Source organism: Bos grunniens, chromosome 13, assembly GCF_055505025.1.
Source record: "Bos grunniens cultivar Pamir isolate PY7600 chromosome 13, Bosgru_T2T1.0, whole genome shotgun sequence".
Classification (NCBI taxonomy): domain Eukaryota; kingdom Metazoa; phylum Chordata; class Mammalia; order Artiodactyla; family Bovidae; genus Bos; species Bos grunniens.
The window spans coordinates 62,777,138-62,801,193 of NC_141177.1; the positions used below are offsets into that span (position 1 = coordinate 62,777,138).

Sequence of the window (24,056 nt, forward strand, 5' to 3'; positions counted from 1 at the left end):
AAGAAAAATAAAGGCAAAATGGTTGTCTGAGGAAGCCTTACAAATAGCTGTGAAAAGAAGAGAAGTGAAAAGCAAAGTAAAAAAGGAAAGATGTACCCATTTGAATGCAGAGTTCTAAAGAATAGCAGGAGAGTTAAGAAAGCATTCCTCAGTGATCAATGCAAAGAAATAGAGGAAAACAATAAACGGGAAAGACTAGAGATCTCTTCAAGAAAATTAGAGATACCAAGAGAACTTTTCATACAAGATGGGCACAATAAAGGACAGAAATGGTATGGACCTAACAGAAGCAGAAGATATTAAAAGAGGTGGCAAGAATACACAGAAGAACTATATAAAAAAGATCTTCATGATCCAGATAACCACGATAGTGTGATTGCTCACCTAGAGCCAGACATCCTGGAATGTGAAGTCAAGCGGGCCTCTTAGGAAGCATAACTACAAACAAAACTAGTGGAGGTGATGGAATTCCAGTTAAGCTATTTCAAATCCTAAAAGATGATGCTGTGCAAGTGCTGCACTCAATATGCCAGCAAATCTGGAAAACTCAGGAGTGGCCACAGGACTGGAAAAGATCAGTTTTCATTCCAATTACAAAGAAAGGCAATGCCAAAGAATGTTCAAACTACATCACCATTGCACTCATCTCACATGCTAGCAAAGTAAGGCTTAAAATTCTCCAAGCCAGGCTTCAACAGTACATGAACCATGAACTTCCAGATGTTCAAGCTGAATTTAGAAAAGCCAGAGGAACCAGAGATCAAATTGCCAATATCTGTTGGATCACTGAAAAAGCAAAAGAGTTCCAGAAAAACATCTATTTCTGCTTTATTGACTATGCCAAAGCCTTTGACTGTGTGGATCACAACAAACTGTGGAAAATTCTGAAAGAGATGGGAATACCAGACCACCTGACCTGCCTCTTAAGAAATCTGTATGAAGGTCAGGAAGCAACAGTTAGAACTGGACATGGAACAACAGACTGGTTCCAAACAGGAAAAGGAGTACGTCAAGGCTGTATATTGTCACCCTGCTTATTTAACTTCTATGCAGAGTACATCAGGAGAAACTGGATGAAGCACAGGCTGGAATCAAGATTGCTGGGAGAAATATCAATAACCTCAGATATGCAGATGATACCACCCTTATGGCAGAAAGTGAAGAAGAACTAACAAGTCTCTTGATCAAAGTTAGAGTAGAGTGGAAAAGTTGGCTTAAAGCTTCAGAAAACGAAGATCATGGCTCTGGTCCCATCACTTCATGGGAAATAGATGGGGAAACAGTGGAAACAGTGGCTGACATTGTTTTATGGGGCTCCCAAATCACTGCAGATGGTGACTGCAGCCATGAAATGAAAAAAACACTTGCTCCCTGGAAGGAAAGTTATGACCAACCTAGACAGCATAGTAAAAGGCAGAGACATTACTTTGCCAACAAAGGTCCATATAGTCAAAGCTATGGTTTTTCCAGTAGTCATGTATGGATTTGAGTTGGACTATAAAGAAAGCTGAGAGCTGAAGAATTGATGTTTTTGAACTGTGGTGTGGGAGAAGACTCTTGAGAGTTCCTAGGACTGCAAGGAGATAAAACCAGTCCATCCTAAAGGAAATCAGTCCCGAATATTCATTGAAAGGACTGAGGCTGGAGCTGAAACTCCAATACTTTGGCCACCTGATGGGAAGAACTAACTCATTTGAAAAGACCTGGATGTTGGGAAAGATTGAAGGCGGGAGGAGTAGGGGATAAAAGAGGATTAGATGGTTGGATGGCATCACCACTCAATGGACATGAGTTTGAGTAAACTCCGGGAGTTGGTGATGGGCAGAAAGGCCTGGCTTGCTGCAGTCCATGGGGTCTCAAAGAGTCGGACATGACTGAGCAACTGAACTGAACTGAACCTTAAACATTTTAAAGAATTGCATTCATCCGTATTCTTTTCCTCCCCTTGGCAGAAGGTTTTATATCATAAAATGTAAAGGCTTCTTCTACACAAGCACAAAACAGCCTAATCATTTCTGAATTCAATAAAAAGCTCAAGATGGTAACAATGAATTACTGTTTCCAGCGCAGATTATGACAAGACAAAGTAAACTACAATGTGCATTTGGAGTAAATAAAATTAAAAGATAAGTTACTTGGAAGATGATTTCTTGAATTCTAGTCCAAGAAATTATCTTTAAAAGTTTATAATCAGATTTCAGTTTGGCCATAGTCGACAATGCTGTTTTGAAGATGATTTCAGAACAGGCCCTAGAACAATTCCAAATGACAATACTGATAACAGAGTGAAATCTTGCTAAGACCAAGAATGCTGAGTTTCTTTTCAGACCCCAAAATTCTGGGAAGCCCTTGAATATCCTAGAATAGTAACCATCTTCAATCACCTTTTATCTTATAAAGGAACATTTTCACTAAAAATTTCAATGTAAAAATTTGGATATGCACCAAAATCATTAATCTGACATATTTAAGAAGGAAGAAGGCATTGTGTTCCTAATCTACTGTGAGTTGATATGTTCCATAAACAATTCTGGAAGGAGGCTGCACTCAGAGCATAAATTGGTATAGATTGCTTTGCTCTCACAGATATCACCATGATATTTTCTGCTGAATGAGAAAAAGTTTAAAGGCATAAATCAAGATAAAGCAATATCTGACAAAGAATTACAAAGAGGTACCATACCTTTTTCTTAGTGAGCGCTATGACACATTGATTTTCTACTGAAGGTAAAAGCCAAAATCATGTGTCATCAATAAAAATAAGCAAAACTATTTGGTTCAAAATGTTATATTGTTAAACACACACACACACACATTTGCAGAGAAAAGTCAAATCTGAAATGTTACACATGATTAAAATGAGTTTGGATCAGCAGAGAAAAAACACACTTGAAAGACATTTCACAGAGTTTATTCCTAGAGGGTGAACAATACATCAGATGGGAATAAACTATTGCTCTTGTTTGTCCAGATAAATACACAGACACTGTCTGAATAAGAAGGCTCATTTCCAGTACGCTACCTACAGTTTTGCTTTTAGCAAAATAATTCTGCCTTGATAATCTAATGCACTTTTCTTCATACTGAAGTTTCACAAAAGTGTAGTTAAAAACTTTGTCGAGAGGCCAGAAAGGCAGCTGCAGCATAGCCAGCACTTTTGCACAAATTCCAGAATGGTAAATAAATCCCACAACGGAGATTTCAACCCCGCTCAGAGCCCCTTAGCTGTATAGCCTTGCTGTGGCAAAACCTGCCAAACCAGACATGGTGACCCCCTACACTGTGTCTACATTTTCTGCCTCCATCCTACTCCTCCAGCCAGAAGGGAGGGTAAAAGTATTTGCAAGTATGATTAGAAAGGAACTGAATGGCTCATACATGCAACACCAGGGAGAAAAAGAAACAAACCAAAGCATAGTTACATGAAGTTTCAAATAGGGCATAGACTAAAAGGGGATAAGACAAATTAGATGTTACGGAAAAGATCACAGAGAAAAATCTGAACAAACTTTTTGGCCAACCCAGTAAAACATTCGAGCTTGCTATTTTTCTTATTGCTACAGTCCATGGGGTTGCAAAGAGTCACACGTGACTGAGTGACTAACACTTTCACTTTATATGCTGCTGCTGCTGCTGCTGCTAAGTCACTTCAGTCGTGTCCGACTCTGTGTGACCCCACAGACGGCAGCCCACCAGGCTTCCCCATCCCTGGGATTCTCCAGGCAAGAACACTCTATGATTTGTCAATACTTAATGATCCATAATATATCACATATATTACAAATATATAAAGTATATTTCCAAAGTTTAATGACTCATATTAATATTCTACTGTAATTTTAGAGAATCAAAAATATCAGATGTCATTTAGTATTATAGAAGTCATAAGTAGTGTGTTAGTTACTCAGTCATATCCGACTCTTTGAGACTCTGTGGACGGTAGCTGCCAGGCTCCTCTGTCCATGGGATTCTCCAGGCAAGAATACTGGAGTGGGTTGCCATTCCCTTCTCCAGGAGATCTTCCCAACCCAGGGAGCGAACCTATGTCTCCCACATTGCAGGCAGATTCTCTACCAACTGAACTACCGGGAAGCTCTCTCATAACAAATAGAGCAGAATTTAAATAATGGATTTATTAAAAAATAAATAAATAAATAATGGATTTACTAAGGAATGAGACTTCCTTTCTGGCCCTTGCATTCTTATAATATTCTCTACCTAACCTTTTCTTCTCCCTTTTTTACTCACACATTCTTCCCACTGGAAACCAAGCTCATCACTTTGGATCAGGTTGTGAGCAAGAGTTGACACACTAAGCTATGGTTATATTTGAGTTCAGCAGAAGAAGATAGCCTATGAGAAACTTAAGATTGTAAAATAAGATTCAGTATGCTGTTCAGTAAGCAACAAATCTATGAGCGCTACTTCCACAGGCTTCGAGCCAGCAGATTCCATCCCAAACCTTTCAATGTAAATTCTAACAACTCCACTAGAAGCTTGGAAGAAAAATGTTACATGAGACTGCATAAATAATGTATACTTGTAGCACTTCTGTTTACAATTTCATGAAAAGTAGAATCAACATTATTAAATATGGTCCTCTTTTATTTACAATATAACTTATGAAACAATATTTTTCCTAGAAATACTGAAAAATGATGCACCATTTAGGATTTAAAGCTATATCCCACAAATGAAAAAAAATAAATCATGATTATGAATAAGATTTTTCAATCTTTTCACAAAATCCAGTAGTGGAAAATTCTCTTTATTACTGAGGGATGTTACCAGAACACTATAGAATTATTTCAGATTTAGACACTTCTGTGCTGTGTTATATATATATATATATTTTACAATTTCTTAATAGTTTAATGATGTGATACCACCTGGAGAATTTTTTTTCTTTTTCAATCCTTGTCCTCTCCTTGGGCCAACTTCATATATAAATATATACTTCAGTAAACAAGGCCATGTTAGGAATAAGTGAGCAGAAGCTTGTAAGTCCTGGTTCCTGTGGTGCCAAAGAATTAATAAGTTTCTTTAAACTAGGTTTTTGCAATACTTACCAGTGAACACTGCTGATATTGAATCCCTGCCAAGAAGAACGGAAAAAATCTTCTCTATCCGTATCATGGAATACTATTTAACAATAGGAGGAAGTGCTGATATATTTGGTAATAAAATGAATCTCAAAATAATTATACAGAATGAAATATGTCAGAAAAAAGTACATGTCATACAATTTGACTTATATAACATTTTGAGCGGTGTAAGTTAATATATACGGAAAGTTCAGTGGTTGTCCAGGGATGGAAGTGAGGGTCAGAAGGAGATATTACAAAGCGATATCAGGAACTTCCCTGGTGGCATAGTGGATAAGAATCCACCTGCCAATGCAGGAGACATGGGTTCAGTCCCTGGTCTGGGAAGGCTGCACATGCTGTGAAGCAGCCAAGCCTGTGTGCTGCAACTACTGAAGCCCTTATGCCCGAGAGCCCACATGCTGCAACTACTGGAGGCTGTGCGCTCTAGAGCACGTGGTCTGCAGCAGAGAAGCGACTATAATGAAAAGCCCATGCACTGCCACCAAAAGTAGCCCCAGCTCACCACACCTAGAGAAAGCCTGGGTAAAGCAATGAAGACCCAGTGCAGTCAAAAATCAATTAGTTAAAAAAAGGGGTATTAGGAAACTTTCAGGAATGAAGCACATTGATATTTGAATTAGCTTGACCACACATTCACTATGTACAGTTACCAATCAAATCTCAGAAATCTCATAATAAAAATTAGGTAGAAGGTTGACCTGAAGCTTTATATGCAGTGCTGAGCTTTTACTGACCATATCACACATAAAGGCAGTGGATGATAATTTAAACTGACATTAATAAGACAAATTGTTCCTATATCTGCATGAGAATCTGGTTCTACCCTACGTATTTCATTTTAAATGAATGATCCTGAAAAACCTTTAAATTTTTCTATTAACCAAATATTTAGTGAGTACCTATTAATTCCTGGGCATGATACTCCTGGGCATGTAGGTAATTTCACTACAATATCACAGTTAATGAAAACGTTGGTTGTTGCCACCTTTGCTCAGTAGAACAGAAACTATGCATATCCATCATTCAATGAACAAACATCCTATTGCTTAAAATGGTCTCAATCCTTATTATCTTAAACCATTAATCTACACAGCATGCAGAATCTCTGATTTTATCTTTTCATGCCTAAAATTCATTAAAAAACAAAAAAAAGAACCCTTAGATAAAATCAAATAGAGTACTCCGTGTAATCCAGGTTGGGTTTCAAACCTCAATATTGATGCTTTAGATTCACAACCAAAGGAATCTTTGGTTAGTTCCATGGTCATCTGACTCTGAAGCCGCTCCCTTACAAGGCTGATTTTCTCCTGAAAACCAATTCTTTTTTTTTTTTTGTATTGGGGTATAACCGATTAACACTGTTGGGATGGTTTCAGGTGGACAGTAAAGGGACTCAGCCATACATCTACATGTATCCACTCTCCCCCAAACTCCCCTCCCATCCAGGCTGTCATGTAACACTAAGCAGAGTTCCATGTGCTATACAGTAGGTCCTTGTTGGTTATCCACTTAAAATATAGCAGAGTGTATATCCCAAACTCCCTAACAATCCCATCTCCCCATCCATCCCCTTCCAGAAACCACAAGCTCAATTCTCCAAGTGAAAAGCAATTCTTCAGTAAACATCACAAGGAAAGTTAATCCATTTAAATACTGCTGCTGCTGCTGCTAAGTCGATTCAGTCGTGTCTGACTCTGTGCGACCCCACAGACTGCAGCCCACCAGGCTCCGCCATCCCTGGGATTCTCCAGGCAAGACACTGGAATGGGTTGCCATTTCCTTCTCCAATGCAGGAAAGTGAAAAGTGAAAGTGAAGTCACTCAGTCATGTCCAACTCCCAGCAACCCCATGGACTGCAGCCTACCAGGCTCCTCCATCCATGGGATTTTCCAGGCAAGAGTACCGGAGTGGGGTGCCATTGCCTTCTCCAATTTAAATACTAGTTAAGCCCAAATTACAACTGACCTGATTAGACATTAAGAATTAACTTGAAGTGGGTGAGCCATTATTAAATAAAAGTCAAAAAACCCTCTTCAGTTTCATTTCACATGATTATATGGATCTTACCACTGGGCTGGACAGCAAGATATCACTCTGCACCTTGCAGATTAGGTTTCATGATGTCAGCTTATGTCTGTCAGGACAAAACAGCAACCCCGATGTGTTCTCTACAGAGCCACATACAATGTATATCTATGATGGTTAGAAGCTCAGGTGGCCTGGAGCTAAGTTCTTGGCTGTAAAACTCTTCACTAGAGATGTAGATAAAGATAGTGCTTTCAATTGGGGTAACTGAGAAGTTTAGAATATGCCAAAAAAAAAAAAAAAAAGGTTTAGCCAGTATAAGAAGTTTCTTCCAATATATTATATGCATGTCTATTTGACCAGAGGGGAAAAAACAAATATTTAACACTCCTACATACAACAGGCTATATGATGCATCAGAAAGAGAATGAGGGTTTCCCTGGTGGCTCAGTGGCAATAAATTTGACTGCCAATGCAGGAGATACAGGTTCAATCCCTAATCAGGGAAGATCCCACATGCCATGAAGCAACTAAGCCTGTGCACCACAACGATTGAGCCTGTGCTCTATAGCCTGGGAGCCACAACTACTGAGCCCATGTGCTACAGCTACTGAAGCCCACACACTCTGGAGCCCATGCCCTGCAATAAGAGAAGCCAGTGCAATGAGAAGCCTGCAGACCTTAACTAGAGAGTAACTCCCACTCCCTGCAATTAGAAAAAAAAAAAAGCCTGTGCAGCAATGAAGACCCAGCAGAGCCAAAAATAAATAAAATTCTTTTTTTAAGCAGAGTAAAAAAAATGCATTATGAAACAAAAAAAGAAACAGAATGAGCATGAATTAAATAGACATTGTGGATTCTAGAACAAGTCCCTGTTTTTCTGCTCACATTCCATCTGGCCAGGAGCTCAGCTGGTAAAGAATCCACCTGCAACACAGGAGACCCCAGCTTGATCACCTGGGTTGGGAAGATCACCTGGAGAAGGGATAGGCTACCTACTCCACTGTTCTTGGGCTCCCCTGGTGGCATGGATGGTAAGGAATCCACCTGCAATGCGGGAGACCTGGGTTTGATCCCTGGATTAGGAAGATCTCCCGGAGGAGGGCATGGCAACCCACTCTAGTATTCCTGCCTGGAGAATCCCCAGGGACAGAGGAGCCTGGTGGGCTACAGTCCATGGGATCGCAAAGAGTCAGACACGACTGAGTGACTAAGCATGGCACAAAAAACAACTTGAGTTTTTTCCTTCATATTTATAAAACTGGCAAAAAGGATCTTTGACTTACCCACTTCAGGGAATTGTTGAATCAAACAAAGTATGCCAAAGGCCTTTACAAAACTGTAAAAACACATAAGCATTTGAACTTGCTATTGAAACTTTGACTTTTAGGAGAAGGTAGGAAAGATTTCGGAGAAGGCAATGGCACCCCACTCCAGTACTCTTGCCTGGAAAATCCCATGGATGGAGGAGCCTGGTAGGCTGCAGTCCATGGGGTCGCTAAGAGTCAGACACGACTGAGTGACTTCACTTTCACTTTTCACTTTCATGCATTGGAGAAGGAAATGGCAACCCACTCCAGTGTTCTTGCCTGGAGAATCCCAGGGATGGGGGAGCCTGGTGGGCTGCTGTCTATGGGGTCGCACAGAGTCGGACACGACTGAAGCGACTTAGCAGCAGTAGCAGCAGGAAAGATTTAAAGAATATTTCACCAAGAGGAAGGAAACCTAGATTCAAAGTCTGGTTCTGCCCCAGAAGAGCTCCTCCAACAATGTGTGCTGTCTTCCTGGATTTTCGCTCCTTACTTAACAAAATCTGAGGAAATGAGAGATTCAAAAGAACAAGTTTAAGAGTCTGAACTTTTGGCAGAAGACTAGAGATTAAGCCAAACTTTTTTTTTCCCCTCCAGGTTTTTCATTTCAGCACAACAATTACTTAGATTGGAAGAACCTACAGCTGTGTCCAATGCCATGTGTCCACCTGTAGAAATTTCAATCACACGTTACTGGAGGTAGTCGAGGAGGAAGGAAACCTAACGAGTTTGGGTACACCCTTAATTAAATGATAAATGTGTGTCAAGCTAACTGACCAAACTTCAATTTTAATTTAAGAACACAGAGATCTTTCATATTCCTTAAATGTTCTGATGCCATTTTGAATATACCTTGTGAAAGCCATTGTCCATACCTGAAAAGGCTTCCTGCTGAAAAGGTTGAGAGATTTCCGTATCCAAATGGGGCCTTGATTCCCAAATATATGCCACAGCAGCTGTCCTCTTGTGTTGTTCCAGACTCGCTGGTAGACGGCCAGCCTATAAATGTGCTTTCCGAACATGTGGTAGTACAAGCGGAAGGTGCAGCCCTCCGCATCAGTGGCGTTAAGGATCGGGCTGAGCAGAGCAGCTCGGTGCTGGAAAACCTGTGGTTCGGAAGATTCGATGTACAGATAGTGTCCCTGAGCTGTGCCCAAAGTGTTATCCTTCATCGGCCCTGTATTAAGCGTTGATGTTGGGCCCTGGTACCGGGTCCAGTCAAAATCATCTTCTGTATCTTGTTCCCAGTTACAAATTCCATTTTCAAAGTTACACTGAAGTTCAGGTACTGAAATGGGCATTAAATAAAATCAAAAGATCATTAAGGACCAAAATAACTATGAATGGGAATACTAGTTGCTACTTTGCTTCTGCCAAGGTAAACCATTCTAATCTTTTTTAATGCAACATTAGAGCAAACTTTTAAGAAAAGTAAATCTTAGCTAATACATCAAGCAATAATATTTTATAGATGGAGGTGGAATCACTTTGGCCATTATTTTCCAAATGCCTTTTATACCCATCCCCTGCCCTGTAGCACCATCCCAACCTTAGGGAAATGATCACTACCCTACAGCTGGCTCACCACAACAAACTTCTGTCTCCACGGATTTCAACTTCAGCTGAATGTTCCAATCACCAGTGAACATTAGAAAAATTAAAGTTCAAGTTCAGCTCCAGATATGTTGATTTAATTGGTCCAAATTGTGTACCCATCAACTGAGAGGATATTTTACTAGCTCCCTTGGTGGTTCTAACACGCACTGCTGACAAGAATCATACTAGTTCTCAATCTTTTGGAATGCCCTGGGGTGAATGGTAAAGTTGTTTACTCCTTGGTAAAGTCCTGTACAAACACTATGTAAGGTATGGAAGGAAGCCCAATTTTTAATAAGCACCCAAGATGATTCCGAGGCAGGTGTTTTCCAGACTTCACTCTGAAATCAAATTCTTCTCTCTGGATCCATGCCACCCCTCCTTTGTACCAAATATCCCTCCTTTGTACCACAATGACCGTATTTCAATGGTAGCTTATCATTTTTCTTCTCTATTCAAAATCCTTTCATATTTACTTATTTAATCTCAACTTAAATCTAAACTCTATCTTTCAAGTTTTACCATTCCCAAATTAAAATAACTTCCTGTTCATCCACAACTGTCTTTCCCCTTGGCATGCACTAATTTGTCAGCACGCCCTAAACATCTCACCTCTCCCCCTCCCTCTCTCGATGCCTCTTATGTGGTGTGCCCCATCAGTTCCTAGCTCTGTCTCCTCAGTGGTAATCTTTTCTACTCACTGGGTTGTAGCTCCTTTGAGCTGATGCTTTAACATGTTTTCTTTCTCTATTTGTTTGGCTTCACCAGGTCTTAGTTGTGGCATGCAAATGCTTAGCTGCAGCATGCAGGACCTAGTTCCTGGGATTGAACCCGAGCCCCCCGCACTGGGAGCATGGAGTCTTAGCCACTGGGCCACCAGGGAAATCCCTGGTGCTTTTAAACTTTTAACTCCCTTCAGTCAGTAGAAGAACTCCAAGCACTTTTAAAGAATTGGTCAGTCTCTTATCCACTCAACACTCTACCTACATTTGTAGGATAACATTGGAATGTATTCATTTTTCAAGATGTGACAATTCTGTTGACATCAAGTACTTTTTTAGAATAAATGGGATAGACTATACGTTTAACATTATTTGGGTAGAAGGGACAGGATTTAGAATCAATGAAGATTCCACACTTTAACTTCATTTACATAAGTTAATGTTTTTGAAAGACAAATGTCAGCTGTCCTCTATTCATCTTACTAACGGCACTTGGAGCCAAAGGTGAACAAATATTCGGAAACAATAAATAAAAGCATATGTGAGTAAACGCAGCCAGGCAAGAACAAATCATCTGTCTCGAAACCTAGAGAACAGGAGCTTAGACCTAATGAAGGGAACCAAGAGAGTAAATGTCAAATGGGAGATGAGCTTTCCTTTGATATTTCCTCACTGGTGACTAATCAAGCGCAGCTGTGACGTGAATTGGGCCCACAGGTCCCCTGCAAGTGTCAGTTTGGGGCTGTGCAGCAGAAGGGGGATGTCAAGCAACTGTGTTTTTTACATAAAACTGGCACTAAAGCCAACAGATTTTTTCACATTGCCTGTCTTCAGATTGACTGCATGCTCAATCTTTATTTCAAAAAGGAAGACATATAGCCCCACCCTTCAATGAAAGACCACGTTCCATGCATACTTCAGGAAATATAGCACTGATTTCTGGATGACTAAGGCATTCTATGTTAATAAAGTACTAAATCTAGGGACTTCCCTAGTGATCCAGTGATTAAAACTCCACACTTCCACTGTAGGGGGCACGGGTTTGATCCCTGATCAGGGAACTAAGATCCTGCATGCCACACTGCACAGCCAAAAAATAAAAAAGCTAAATAATAAAAAAATAAAAATAAAGTCTCCATGTAAAAAAGTTACTGTGTCTATTTATGTTCTTATGGCTGATTCACAGTGTTGTACAGCAGAAACCAGCACATTGTAAAGAAATTATCATCCAATTAAAAATATTTTTAAAAATTACTACGTCTAAATGGAAGGCTATGAGAGAAAAAGAAAGTGACAGTCACTATGGTTTCCTCTCATTAATATTTAGTCAGAAGAAATATTTTGATATTATAGCCATACTTCCAAAATTTTATTCTAATCAGTTAATACTGTGAAGTCTGAAGGATAAGTTGCTTTATCTTTAGTAACAGATCAACATCTTTCAAGGAGTGGGGTTTGAAGTGAGTGAAAAAGATGAAAGGGCTTTCGAAATTTGCAAAAAAATAAATTACTTTTAGGACAAGCAATGCTTCTTGTAACAGCCATTGGTCAAAATCATCAATTTCATTTATATGCACTAAAGTTATTGTAAACAAGCTGCATGGCAATTCTGACTTTAATGTGCCTGACTGTATTAAACACCACATATGTGCAAAATTCTCCACAATATTTATATGGAAATTTCTCAATGTAATGTTTCCTATGATGTTCCAAGTATTTGATGGCTTTCCTTTGGTTTATGATAAGACTTCCAATTTAATAGGCACACAGATTGAATTTTAAGGATCATTGCTATTTCTGGACAAAGAAAAATGCAAACTTTCCTTGATAGATTTTGGTAATTAAAAAAGAAAAACCTCTCTTAGCTTGTGATTCATTTTCAGAAACAAATGCAGCCAGCACTACCAGGAAGCAGGTTTATTAATTAAACTGCAAGAGGTACACAATCATCAGATACCATCAACTTTTTGGTAATTTAAATCAGAAATTCGGGACTTTAACATCTCACTCTCTGCTCCCTATATCTAAGACATCATCTAACGTCCCTCCCCCAAACTTTAGTCCCTGCATCTCCACCGCTGACACTGAAGAGAGGCTGCCAACCCCTCTCCTGGGAACTCCTGCTACAGGCTCCTAATAAATATGATCCAGTTTCCTCTAATCCACTCATTACACTGTATCCACAGTGACATTTTTAAATCTTAAATTTTTAAATCAATTGTATTATATTACCTTCCTTCTTAAAAACTTTCAAAAGGGGAAAAACTTCCTTAAAATGGTCTACAAAGATCTGATAATCTGGCCTCCCCCTTAATCTCCATCTTTATGTTGCATCCTAGTTCTCCCTCAATGCCTTGCTCCAGCCATACTGGGTATCTTGCAGCTGCTGTGCGGTCATGCCTCAGGGTTTTGCACATCTTCATTTACTTACTATTTTTCAGATCTCAGTTAAGTCACCATCTTTAGAAAGTCCAAACCCATAATTATATAAAGCCACAGCATTTGTGAAGTCCTGTCTAAGCTCCTGTCATTTTGCATTTATTTTTTAAATGTGTGAATACTATCTATCTCCTCAATGAGACTGTAAGCCCCATGGGGTCAGCGACTCTGTATAATTGTGCTCATCACTGTATCTCTAGTATGTAGTTCATAAATCTACATAATAAATACTGATGGGTGACTAATCATACAAAACATTCATTCAACTTTGAAACAATGCTTAGGGCCTTTGTTTTGATGGACTAGGAAAACAATGAACTGATCAAGATCACCACCATCAAAATGTATACCCGTGGCTGATTCATGTCAATGTATGGCAGAAACCAACACAACATCATGGGGCTTCGCCCCTGGTGGCTCAGTCCGTAAATAATCTGCTTGAAATGAAGGATACACAGGTTCGATCCCTGGGTTGGGAGGATCCCCTGGAGAAGGAAATGGCAACCCACTCCAGTATTCTTGCCTGGGAAATCCCATGGACAGAGGAACTTGGCTGGCTACAACCCACGGGCCCACAAACAATCAGACAAGACTTAGCAAATAAACCACCACCAGCAGCACAATATTGTAAAGCAATAAAGTAAATGAATATTTTAAAAATTAGTAAGAGGGACCAGAAAGAAAGATACTTACCACAATTGACCTCATCAGTATAATCACCACAATCATCCACCAGATCGCATAACTGAAGTTTTTTTACACAAATCCTAGTGTGCAGACACCAGAAATGATCTGGCTCTTTGCAGCTCTTTGAAGGGGGTGGAAGAAGACAATTTTCAAATCTGATATCATCAATAGCCGAGACACCAACATAAATGCCAAGACTGACTTTATGTAGCAACAAATGGAAAGGCTGAGTAAGACGTCCAAGCTGAACAACGGCCCGTGACCACTGGTCACCCTGGTTATACAATACTCTCCAGAGTACCGTGGACTCGCTGGAATTTCCCATGTGTAGTTGTAACTCAGCTGCCCCCACTGATAGGCCATAGTTATAAAACCTGAAAGAGAACAAACACAAGAAATGGAAATGATTTCTGGAAAAGACTAATTGTGTGACTTTTACTCAGTCAACAGTCAATCAAAAATGAGTTATCACAATAGATGCCTTTATTTAATATTGTGGCCGCCCATATGAAAGAGCTTATCTGCTTAGGTGCATACTCTGACTCTCAGGACCCTGGGACCCTTTCTCAAGGAGTTCACTCCAGAACTCAGGAAGCAGTGTTAATTATAATTCACTGTTGGAGGAAGAGTCCTTTTTATTTTAAGAAAGAACATTATAAATACTGATAATGTGCTCCTAAGTAAAATGCTAAATGTATGGATCTGATGCAATAGCTATTTTTAAAATAAAGCCAAATTATAGGAAAAATTACAGTATCGAGTACATGCAGGGCTATCCTTGCAACTGCCAAGCTGCTAGAGTAATTGACCATTGTTTTCAATATTTACCAGAAGGAAAGAGTGCATCCAGGTCCTGTCTGGCTGAAAGTTGGGCTCTGGAGTCTAGCAATTTGTGATAAGCTGTTGCTTTTCTTCAGAATGAACATAAAGTGCCCTATTGGAAAATAAGAAGAAATCATAACTTAACCTGCTAAATTCTAAAATGAGACATCTTTCTGTAACCCTTACACTGAAGACTATACAACAATTAAAAAGCAATAAAAGTGATTGTTAGCAAATTTTCTTTTATGAGCACTCAACTATTATCTAGAGCTGGGCCAAAATGATGCCAAAAACAACTGGAAGTTTCCATTAATTCAGCCAAAAATATATCTATACTCCATCCCCAAAACCTGTAAAGGAGCATTTCTTTTTTGACAACGTAAGTACAATAGATAATATTCAACTGTTCTATTATTGTTTAGTTGCTTGGTTGTGTCCAACTCTTTGGTGACCCCCTGGACCATAGCCCACCAGGCTCCTCTGTCCATGGGATTTCCCAGACAAGACTATGGGAGTGGGTTGCCATTTCCTACTCCACATTGTCCTGTGATGTAGTATCATAGAATTTTACTGCTTCTCTTTTTCTTCTCAGACTTGAGCAAAGGTAAACTGAAGTACAGATCTCCCTTGACTTAAGATGAAGTTATGTCTCATAAGCCCATCATAAGTTAAAAATATCAAAGTCATAGCGCAGGGAACTCTACTCAATACTCTGTAATGGCCTATATGGGGAAAGAAACTAAAAAAGAGTGGATATAGACATATCCACTCTGCTATGTTTAAAGTGGATAACCAACAGGGACCTACTGTATACAGCACAGGGAACTCTGCTCAGTGTCACGTGGCAGCCTGGATGGGAGGGGTGTTTGGGGGAAGAATGGATACATGTAGATGTATGGCTGAGTCCTTTGGCTGTCCACCTGAAACTATCGCAGCAATATTAATTGGCCATACTCCAATGTAAAATGAAGTTTTTTTTAAATATGTGTATTTTAAAATACATACATCAGATATATGTATAACTGATTCATTTTGCTGTACACCTGTAACTAACACAACATTGTAAATCAACCCTATGTAAATAAAAAGTTTTTATAAAAAAAAGAAAATATTGAAGTTCAAAAGGCATTTGACCTACTGAACATCACAGTTGGCCTTGCCTCCCTTAACCATGCTTAGACCACTTACATTAGCCCACAGTTACGCAAAATCATCTAACACAAAGCCTATTTCATACTACAGTGTTGAATATTTCATGTAATTTATTGAATGCTCTACTGGAAGTAAAAAACAGAACAGCTGTAACTATATCGATTGTGCATCATGGTGATCATGTGGCTGCCTGGGAGCCGCATCTCTGCCTCTTCCCAGCATCAGAAGAGAGCATCACAGGTGTATCATTATCCCAGAAATGGTCAAAATTCTAAATGTGATGTATAGTTTCTATTGAATGTGATCTCTTTCACACCATCATTAAACTGACGAATCATTAGGTCAAACCATTGTTAGCTGGGGAAAGTGGGTAGGTTCGAAGAACCTCTACAGGCGTCTTACCTTGAGATGTGTTGTGAGTGTGATCCCAAGGTGGAGCCTGATCCTCAAATTCAGCAGAGAGGTTACTTCTAGAGCTCCAGGTCCACTCAAAATCATCACCACGGGCTGCTTCAAACCAACCACAGCTATCTGTTTCAAAGTCACATTCGGTAACTGAAAAAGAAAAATGCAGCTTTTCGGTAGACTCTTGAAGGTGATCACGTGTTTAAAAGGGTAGACAGAGCTCAATGGGAATCACCTTGCCACATTTGCCTAAGTAAAGTTTTATTTGAGGAAGAAAAGGATGATATCTGATCCCCTCAAAAAAAAAAAAAAAATCCCCTCCAAAAAAACTGAAAATTGATAGGTAGAATCAACAATTTAAGAATATTTTCCAAATATTTTTCTAAGAAATAGCATTGGGACTTCCCTGGCAGTCCAGTGGTTAAGATGTCACCTTACAATGCAGGGGGGTGCAGGTTCAATCCCTGGTCAGGGAGTTAAGATTCCACATGCCTCGCAGTGAAAAAAACCAAAACATAAAATAGAAGAAATATTGTAACAAATTCAATAAAGACTTTAAAAAACTATCCTCAGAAAAAAAAAAAGAAGAAGAAAGAAACCTTAAAAAAAAAAAGAAAGAAACAGCATCATTCGGCCACATTGCTTATAGAATTGCAGAGGTCTAATTTATTCTGATACTTACGCTAGTTTCTCTGCTATTACATTATCTGGAAGGTTTCATTGTTCCTACAGACTATTTTAAACCAAATCATGAAAAGCTACTTCTAAAAAATTTAATATTTGAAAAATCCATGATTTTTAACATTAATGTTCACTTCTGATATTTGTAGAGTTACTATTTCCCAAAGCATCAAATGTATCACCTAATAGGCACAAGGCAAAATAATATGACCTACTTTTCAAGTAAAGAGGAAGAGAAACAGTTAACTTCCATAAAGGCATTCTGGAGGAGGAAGAGAAGAAAAAAGTAAAAGGGAAAGAAGGGGAAGTTTTAATAATAGTATTGTGGAATTAAAAGTAATACATAGTGGAACAGACCCTATACAGTAGGCTTTATATAAATCTAACTTTCACAATAGCTATGTGGAGAAGGTATTATTATTGTTGTTTTACAGAGGAAGAAAGGAAGGTTTAGGACAGCTTTTAACTTAACCAAGGTCACATAGATAGAAAGTCATAGAGACTGATTGAAATCAAATATTCTGGCTTCTACTCTAATACTATTTTTGCAACTGCTGACAGTAACTTTTAATTGTCATTAGATTGGAAAAGGGATAAACCAAAAAGGCACGATCTGAATTTTCTTAGTGAGGATATTTAGGTGTTACTACAGACTTCAGTGAAAAATAAGGTTTGCCCCATTGATGATTATTACACTGGGATCCTTGGCCGCTGGATATTTTTATCCAAGGACACAGTAATAAACTGCACAGATATTCCTTTAAAAAAACAATTTAGAAAGTAAGCAGTATATTTAAGAGATAAAAGTATAAAGTAAATCACTCAATGAAATTATAAAATTTTACATGGTAAAGGCAATTATATCTAATGATAAGTTATGTTTAATTTTGAAAATGTTCCTTCCACATGGGAAGGGATGTTAGATGACTAGTAACATAATAAACATTTTTTATTTTTTTAAGATTCTATATTTCAAAAAATATGTTTTCTATCAGGTCTTCTGGCCCAAAATACGGCCAATAGAATACTTTCAAATGTTATCAAAAGTCAATGAGAAGGTATGAATACATTTCAAAATAAATATTTTGAAAATGTTGCATCAACTTTAATAAACAAGCAATAATTATATTTCAATAGAGACAAATAGAAATCATCCAAATGGAGACACAATTGCTACACTTAGAATAAAGATTTTCAAATAAATTTAGAAAGCAAAATTAAGTGCTATTCAAAAGTGACAAATAATAGTGATAAATATGACAAACTAGGTACAAATGCTAAGAATATTTAACTCTTTGTATTTTCAAAAGCCATCTCTACCAATACAAATAGCCCATAAATATGCATAGATTCCAGTATGTAGATGGTATTCCAATCCCAAAGAAAGTAAATACTTTTGATTCCTAGTTCAGACAATCCCAAAAATAGGATCCAAGAGTTTTGTTATGCACATATAGAAAGAAAATAAGTTGTTGCTACTGTATAATATCTATTCCACATAGATCCCTGAAAATGGAACTTTGTCATCTACCATCATGGGATATATTGCCATGGAAATAAATGAATATTCAAACAGTAGTAAAATTTAAGAAACTACTGCAGCAATTCTATAGTTCTCGAATACCTATCTTTGAAGAGCCTTAGGAAACAACTTTGCTGTTAAAATTCAAATATGCCTTGTTAGTATACTTTGTTTCTATATATTTAGATTTCTACACACATTTAAAAACTCAATTTGACTGATCAGAGACGTAATAATCAGATGAAACCTTCTCAAACTAAATATACACCTTGTCAATCGTAAACAAATGTCCTAGTCTGGAGGGGGGATGTGGATAATGGGGGAGGCAATGGATATGGACTTCCAACCTACAGAACTAAGAGATAATAAATAAAAGTTGCCTTAAGAAACTAAGTTTGCAGTAGTTAGTTATCTAACAATAGAAAACTCATGTACTGAGTAGAGACTGACGGCTGATTTCTCCCAACACTCTGGAGATAACTTTCCATTTTCTTCTGCTTTCCACTGTTTCCATTACAAAAGTCTCATAGTCAGTCTTTGACAGTGATTTATACCTTTTTCTAGCTGTTTTAAAAATGTTTCACTTTGTTATAGATTTTTAGCAGTTTCACTATGATGTCCCCACAGGGTTTTCATTTTTGTTGTTTTCACGCCCACGGGGCTTCTTGAAATATGGTTTTGTATCCTTTTCAACTTGAAAGCTCTTAGCTAAACTCTCTATAAACACTGTCAGTCTTATTTTTTTTCTTTTTCTGGGACTCCAAATATATAACACTAGAAATTCTCACTGCTCTCCCATGCTTATTCTTTTTTTTTTTCTTTTTCTGTAGTTTCAATCATTTTATTATACTTTACTTCACTTTTCTCTTGATCTAAAGTCTAATTCCCTTATCTCATTAGCTGTGTATAGTATGCTGATAAACCATTGATGAGTTGTGAATTTTGATTATTCTATTGTAATTTAGAAATTCCATTTAGTTCTTTTTTATATCTTCTAATTATCTGCTCAAATTCTCAGCTTGTTTTATTTTTTTAAACTTTGAGCATATAAAAGATAATTCTTTTCAATTCAATGTCTGATAACTGCTTTATCTGGAGGGATTTTTGTTTGGTTTCAGTTTTAATTGAGCTTTTTCTTTCCTGTGGCCTCATCTCATTGGAGTCTAAGTGCTTGTCACTGTATATAATAAAAGGTAAAATAATTTGGGACCTAAGATATTACCTTTCTTCAGTGAGATTTATGTTTGTTTCTGTGGGCATGAAGAGTAAATAATATTTGAGGATTACACAAAACTAACTTCAGAGATTGAGGGTATTTGGAACGGGGTTTGAGACTCTGAGGAACCATACCTTGCAGTTCACACAGATCTCTTAGATACAGATTTTAGGCACTGCAAACAAAACTGCAGAGTTTACCAACCCATATTTAGTATACTAAGCCTGGACTCCAACTTGTTCCCTTGCCTAACAAGACTTCCAAAGTTCTATACTCTAATTTTCAACTACCGGTTCCATGTTGGCATATGAAGTGGTACTAAACACCAGGTTCAGTTATCAAGGTCTTTCTTCTCACTGGTCACTTAATTTGTCCCTTCCTTTTTACATCTTCAATGCATTCAAGTAGGTTTATCAACATCTTTTTGATTAGATTTCTAGTTGTTCTCAAAGGGTGTCCCAAATTAATCTACCATAACTAGAAATAGAAGTTCTAGAATTTTTTATTTCCACTTTTTAAAACACTACTTTAGAACAAATCGTATGTAGTAATAGCACATACAGTAGTCCCCCTTAGCCATGCGGGATATGTTCCAAGACCCTTGGAGCATACCTGAAACTGAAAGATAGTACTGAACTCTATATATTGTATGCTTTCTTCCTGCACATACTGATGATAAAGTTTAATTTATCAATTAGGCATAGCAGGGGCAATAACTATATAGAAAAATTACAATAATATACTGTAATAAAAATATGTGAATATGGCCTCTGTCTCAAAATATCTTACTGTACAAATTTAATTCCTTTGCCATATTTATCATGCACTGTGGCTATTAACTTTTGTAGTCTGAGATGCAACAGTAAACTGAACTAGCTTTTTTTCTACTTCACAATTTCATGTATTTCCTTCTTAGCAATGTCAATATTCATGTGTTTTTCTTTATTAAGTCAAGAATTTTCAACTTTTCACTTAAAGGAAACACTCTACAGCTTCCATTCAGCATAATCCAAATGAACAGAATTACTACTCTTGTGTTTTGGGGCCATTATTAAGTGAAATTAAGAGTTAGTTGAACAAAAGCACTGTAATACCATGATCCTCAACTTGATAACCAAGACGATACTAAGGGCAGGATACAGAGAACAAAGGGATGGTTCACGTCCAAGGCAGGACAGAGCAAGATGGTGGGAGATTTCATCATGCTGCTCAGAACAGCATGCAATTCAAAAACTATGAATTGTTTATTTCTAGAATTATCCATTTAATACCTGCAAATCATAGCTGACCATAAGTAACTGAAACCACAGAAAGGAAAACCACTGATGAAGGGAGACAACTGTATTAAAATATTTATACAGTAATTATGGGCACATAATGCTCTAGTAGAATTTTATTTATGGAATGGGGAAAAGTTATTTTTCCTAATGTCAAATTGTTTTTGAAAAAAACAAAGAAAATTTATGTGTATACTTAGATGTATATATAAGGTACAAATTGATGTGATAAATAACATAAAATATTCATTTAAAAACTTTCCAGTCTACTTTGTGTATCTTATGTCAATATTTAAACTTAATAAATTTTTGTATCTATATAGCTTCTAAAATATTTTATTAACAGGTGTTGCAATGGCGTCTATATATCTAAAACAGGAACTACTATTAAATACATTCATAGGATACCAAGTCAGAAATGGAAATATGGTCAAACTTAGTTATAAATAGTCTTTCATTTTTGTTTGGGAAAGGAAAAGAATGAGGAAATATGGAAATACCAGAAAATGCTAAATTTGAACCTTTGGTATTCTTTTAAAATCAATAAATTATTGTTAATATATTTTTTGATTTGAGGTTTGTCCTAAAGCTTGAGCTTCTGGAGTTACTAATTCATTTATCCATAAGGATGAGAAATCCTTAGAAATTCTGTAAGTCCCACAGGGAATTCTGAAAGGTCAAGACTATTCCACCAAATAATCAAAAATATAATTTTAACAAGGAAATAGAATGTAGGAATAAAATAACTTGCAAGGTAAGCCTAGAAAATCATGTAATAAAAAGACATCATTAAGATGTGATACTGATAGGAGACTATTAATAAAACTGGACGTGCCTTGCATCTTAAAAAGGATGAGATAATAATATAAGTGACTCAGAAGTGACAGAGGAACAGGATACCTTGGGTAAATGAAAAAACCCTATAAATGTTAACGAAATAACCTGAGCTTATTAGCTCCACAGATAATTGGGCTCTACTCCAGTACTCTTGCCTGGAAAATCCCATGGACGTAGGAGCCTGGTAGGCTGCAGTCCATGACGTCACTAAGAGTCCGACGCGACTGAGCAACTTCACTTTCACTTTTCACTTTCATGCATTGGAGAAGGAAATGGCAACCCAATCCAGTGTTCTTGCCTGGAGAATCCCAGGGACGGAGAAGCCTGGTAGGCTGCAGTCCACGGGGTCGCACAGAGTCGGACACGACTGAAGCGACTTAGCAGCAGCAGCAGCAAGAAATACAAAATATCTGAAATCATTAGGTTAGTCTGAGGAAAGAAATACAATACTTATACAAAGAAGATACACATAAAAATCTAACAGGATAGAAAAAAAAGAGTTCAGATCAGATGAGATGCTCAGTCATGTCCGACTCTTTGCAACCCCATGAATCGCAGCACGCCAGGCCTCCCTGTCCATCACCAACTCCCGGAGTTCACTGAGACCCACGTCCATCGAGTCAGTGATGCCATCCAGCCATCTCATCCTCTGTCGTCCCCTTCTCCTCCTGCCCCCAATCCCTCCCAGCATCAGAGTCTTTTCCAGTGAGTCAGCTCTTTGCATGAGGTGGCCAAAGTACTGGAGTTTCAGCTTTAGCATCCATCCTTCCAAAGAAATCCCAGGGCTGATCTCCTTCAGAATGGACTGGTTGGATCTCCTTGCAGTGCAAGGGACTCTCAAGAGTCTTCTCCAACACCACAGTTCAAAAGCATCAATTCTTTGGCGCTCAGCCTTCTTCACAGTCCAACTCTCACATCCATACATGACCACTGGAAAAACCATAACCTTGGCTAGATGAACCTTTGTTGGCAAAGTAATGTCTCTGCTTTTGAATATGCTATCTAGGTTGGTCATAACTTTCCTTCCAAGGAGTAAGCATCTTTTAATTTCATGGCTGCAGTCACCATGCAGTGATTTTGGAGCCCAGAAAAATAAAGTCTGACACTGTTTCCACTGTTTCCCCATCTATTTCCCATGAAGTGGTGGGACTGGATGCCATGATCTTTGTTTTCTGAATGTTGAGCTTTAAGCCAACTTTTTCACTCTCCACTTTCACTTTCATCAAGAGGCTTTTTAGTTCCTCTTCATTTTCTGCCATAAGGGTGGTGTCATCTGATAACCCTTTTTAAAAAAAGTCATCATTCATTTCTGCCTACTCTTGGGGTAAAAAATAGTAAGCCTTTTTACAAATCATATTTTCTGTCTTTATATCACTATTCATTTAATGTGATTATCATCTCAAAAATTGTTCCTCTTAAGTTCAGGTTAGGGAGATGAACATAATGAGTTTATTACATGTCTGTGCATGGCTTATTCTTGCTCTATGGAAGCAGCACAAAACGAGAGGTTATTAGACATTTTTCCATGGAAATGTGATGAAGCAGAATCTTTGCTCTTAGTCAACAAAAGGTAGGGAGTTCTCTTTGTTTATATATCTGGTAAGGCCTTGTGATCTTGAATTATTACTTAAGATGGAGCTAGTCTAAGACATGGTTAGCCTAAGATTCAGCTAACCTTATTCAAGTTTTAAAGAGTGTTAAGAATAAGAATGTTATTCACAAATGACTAAAAATTTCAGTAGTAAACTAAAATGAAAAAGGAAACATATCCATTAAAAATACCCATAGACACAACAGTCTAAAGATGGTAATAAAATTAAATTGTTTAAAAGTGTCATCTCAAAGCTTTATTCTCTTACTAAAATGTTTTTCTTAAAGAATATCAATGGTTCTGAAAACAGAAGTATGGATAGAATCTTATTACATGTATGTATATGATTAACTGAAGAAACAAGATGAGAAAAGTTGAACTGTGCTTTTCCTTTTAAACTGAAAACTAAACACAGAGTATTTTCTTTATAATGGAACTCATTGTCTTTTGAGCAAAAATGTTCAGTTTTGATTTCCAAAATGGTGTTTCAGAAATCTGCTCTATACATGTTCTGCCACAGATACAGTACAAGCTTTATAAGATAAGCCAGGGTGGAATTTTACCCTTGCCTTTTACTAGATTTGTACTTTTGGTTGTTGATCTCTCCAGAGGGAATTCCTACTTCCTTGAACCCTCCCACAAATTATACAGCACAAGTCTAAATCC

At 37.8% G+C, this 24,056-nt stretch overlaps 1 protein-coding gene across 12 annotated transcripts in view; it reads right to left on the reverse strand.

The window, feature by feature from the left end:
- The window catches only part of MALRD1 (MAM and LDL receptor class A domain containing 1), a 754,524-nt gene that overhangs the window by 440,094 nt on the left and 290,374 nt on the right, over positions 1–24,056 (reverse strand). For all 12 annotated transcript variants that reach the window (XM_086334563.1, XM_086334560.1, XM_086334554.1 and 9 more), the window contains 4 exons: positions 16,264–16,416; positions 14,716–14,821; positions 13,894–14,261; positions 9,319–9,731 (listed from right to left, as the gene is read on the reverse strand). In XM_086334563.1, coding sequence (XP_086190689.1) covers positions 9,319–9,731; positions 13,894–14,261; positions 14,716–14,821; positions 16,264–16,416 — 1,040 coding nt within the window. The remainder of the gene's footprint in view (positions 1–9,318; positions 9,732–13,893; positions 14,262–14,715; positions 14,822–16,263; positions 16,417–24,056) is intronic.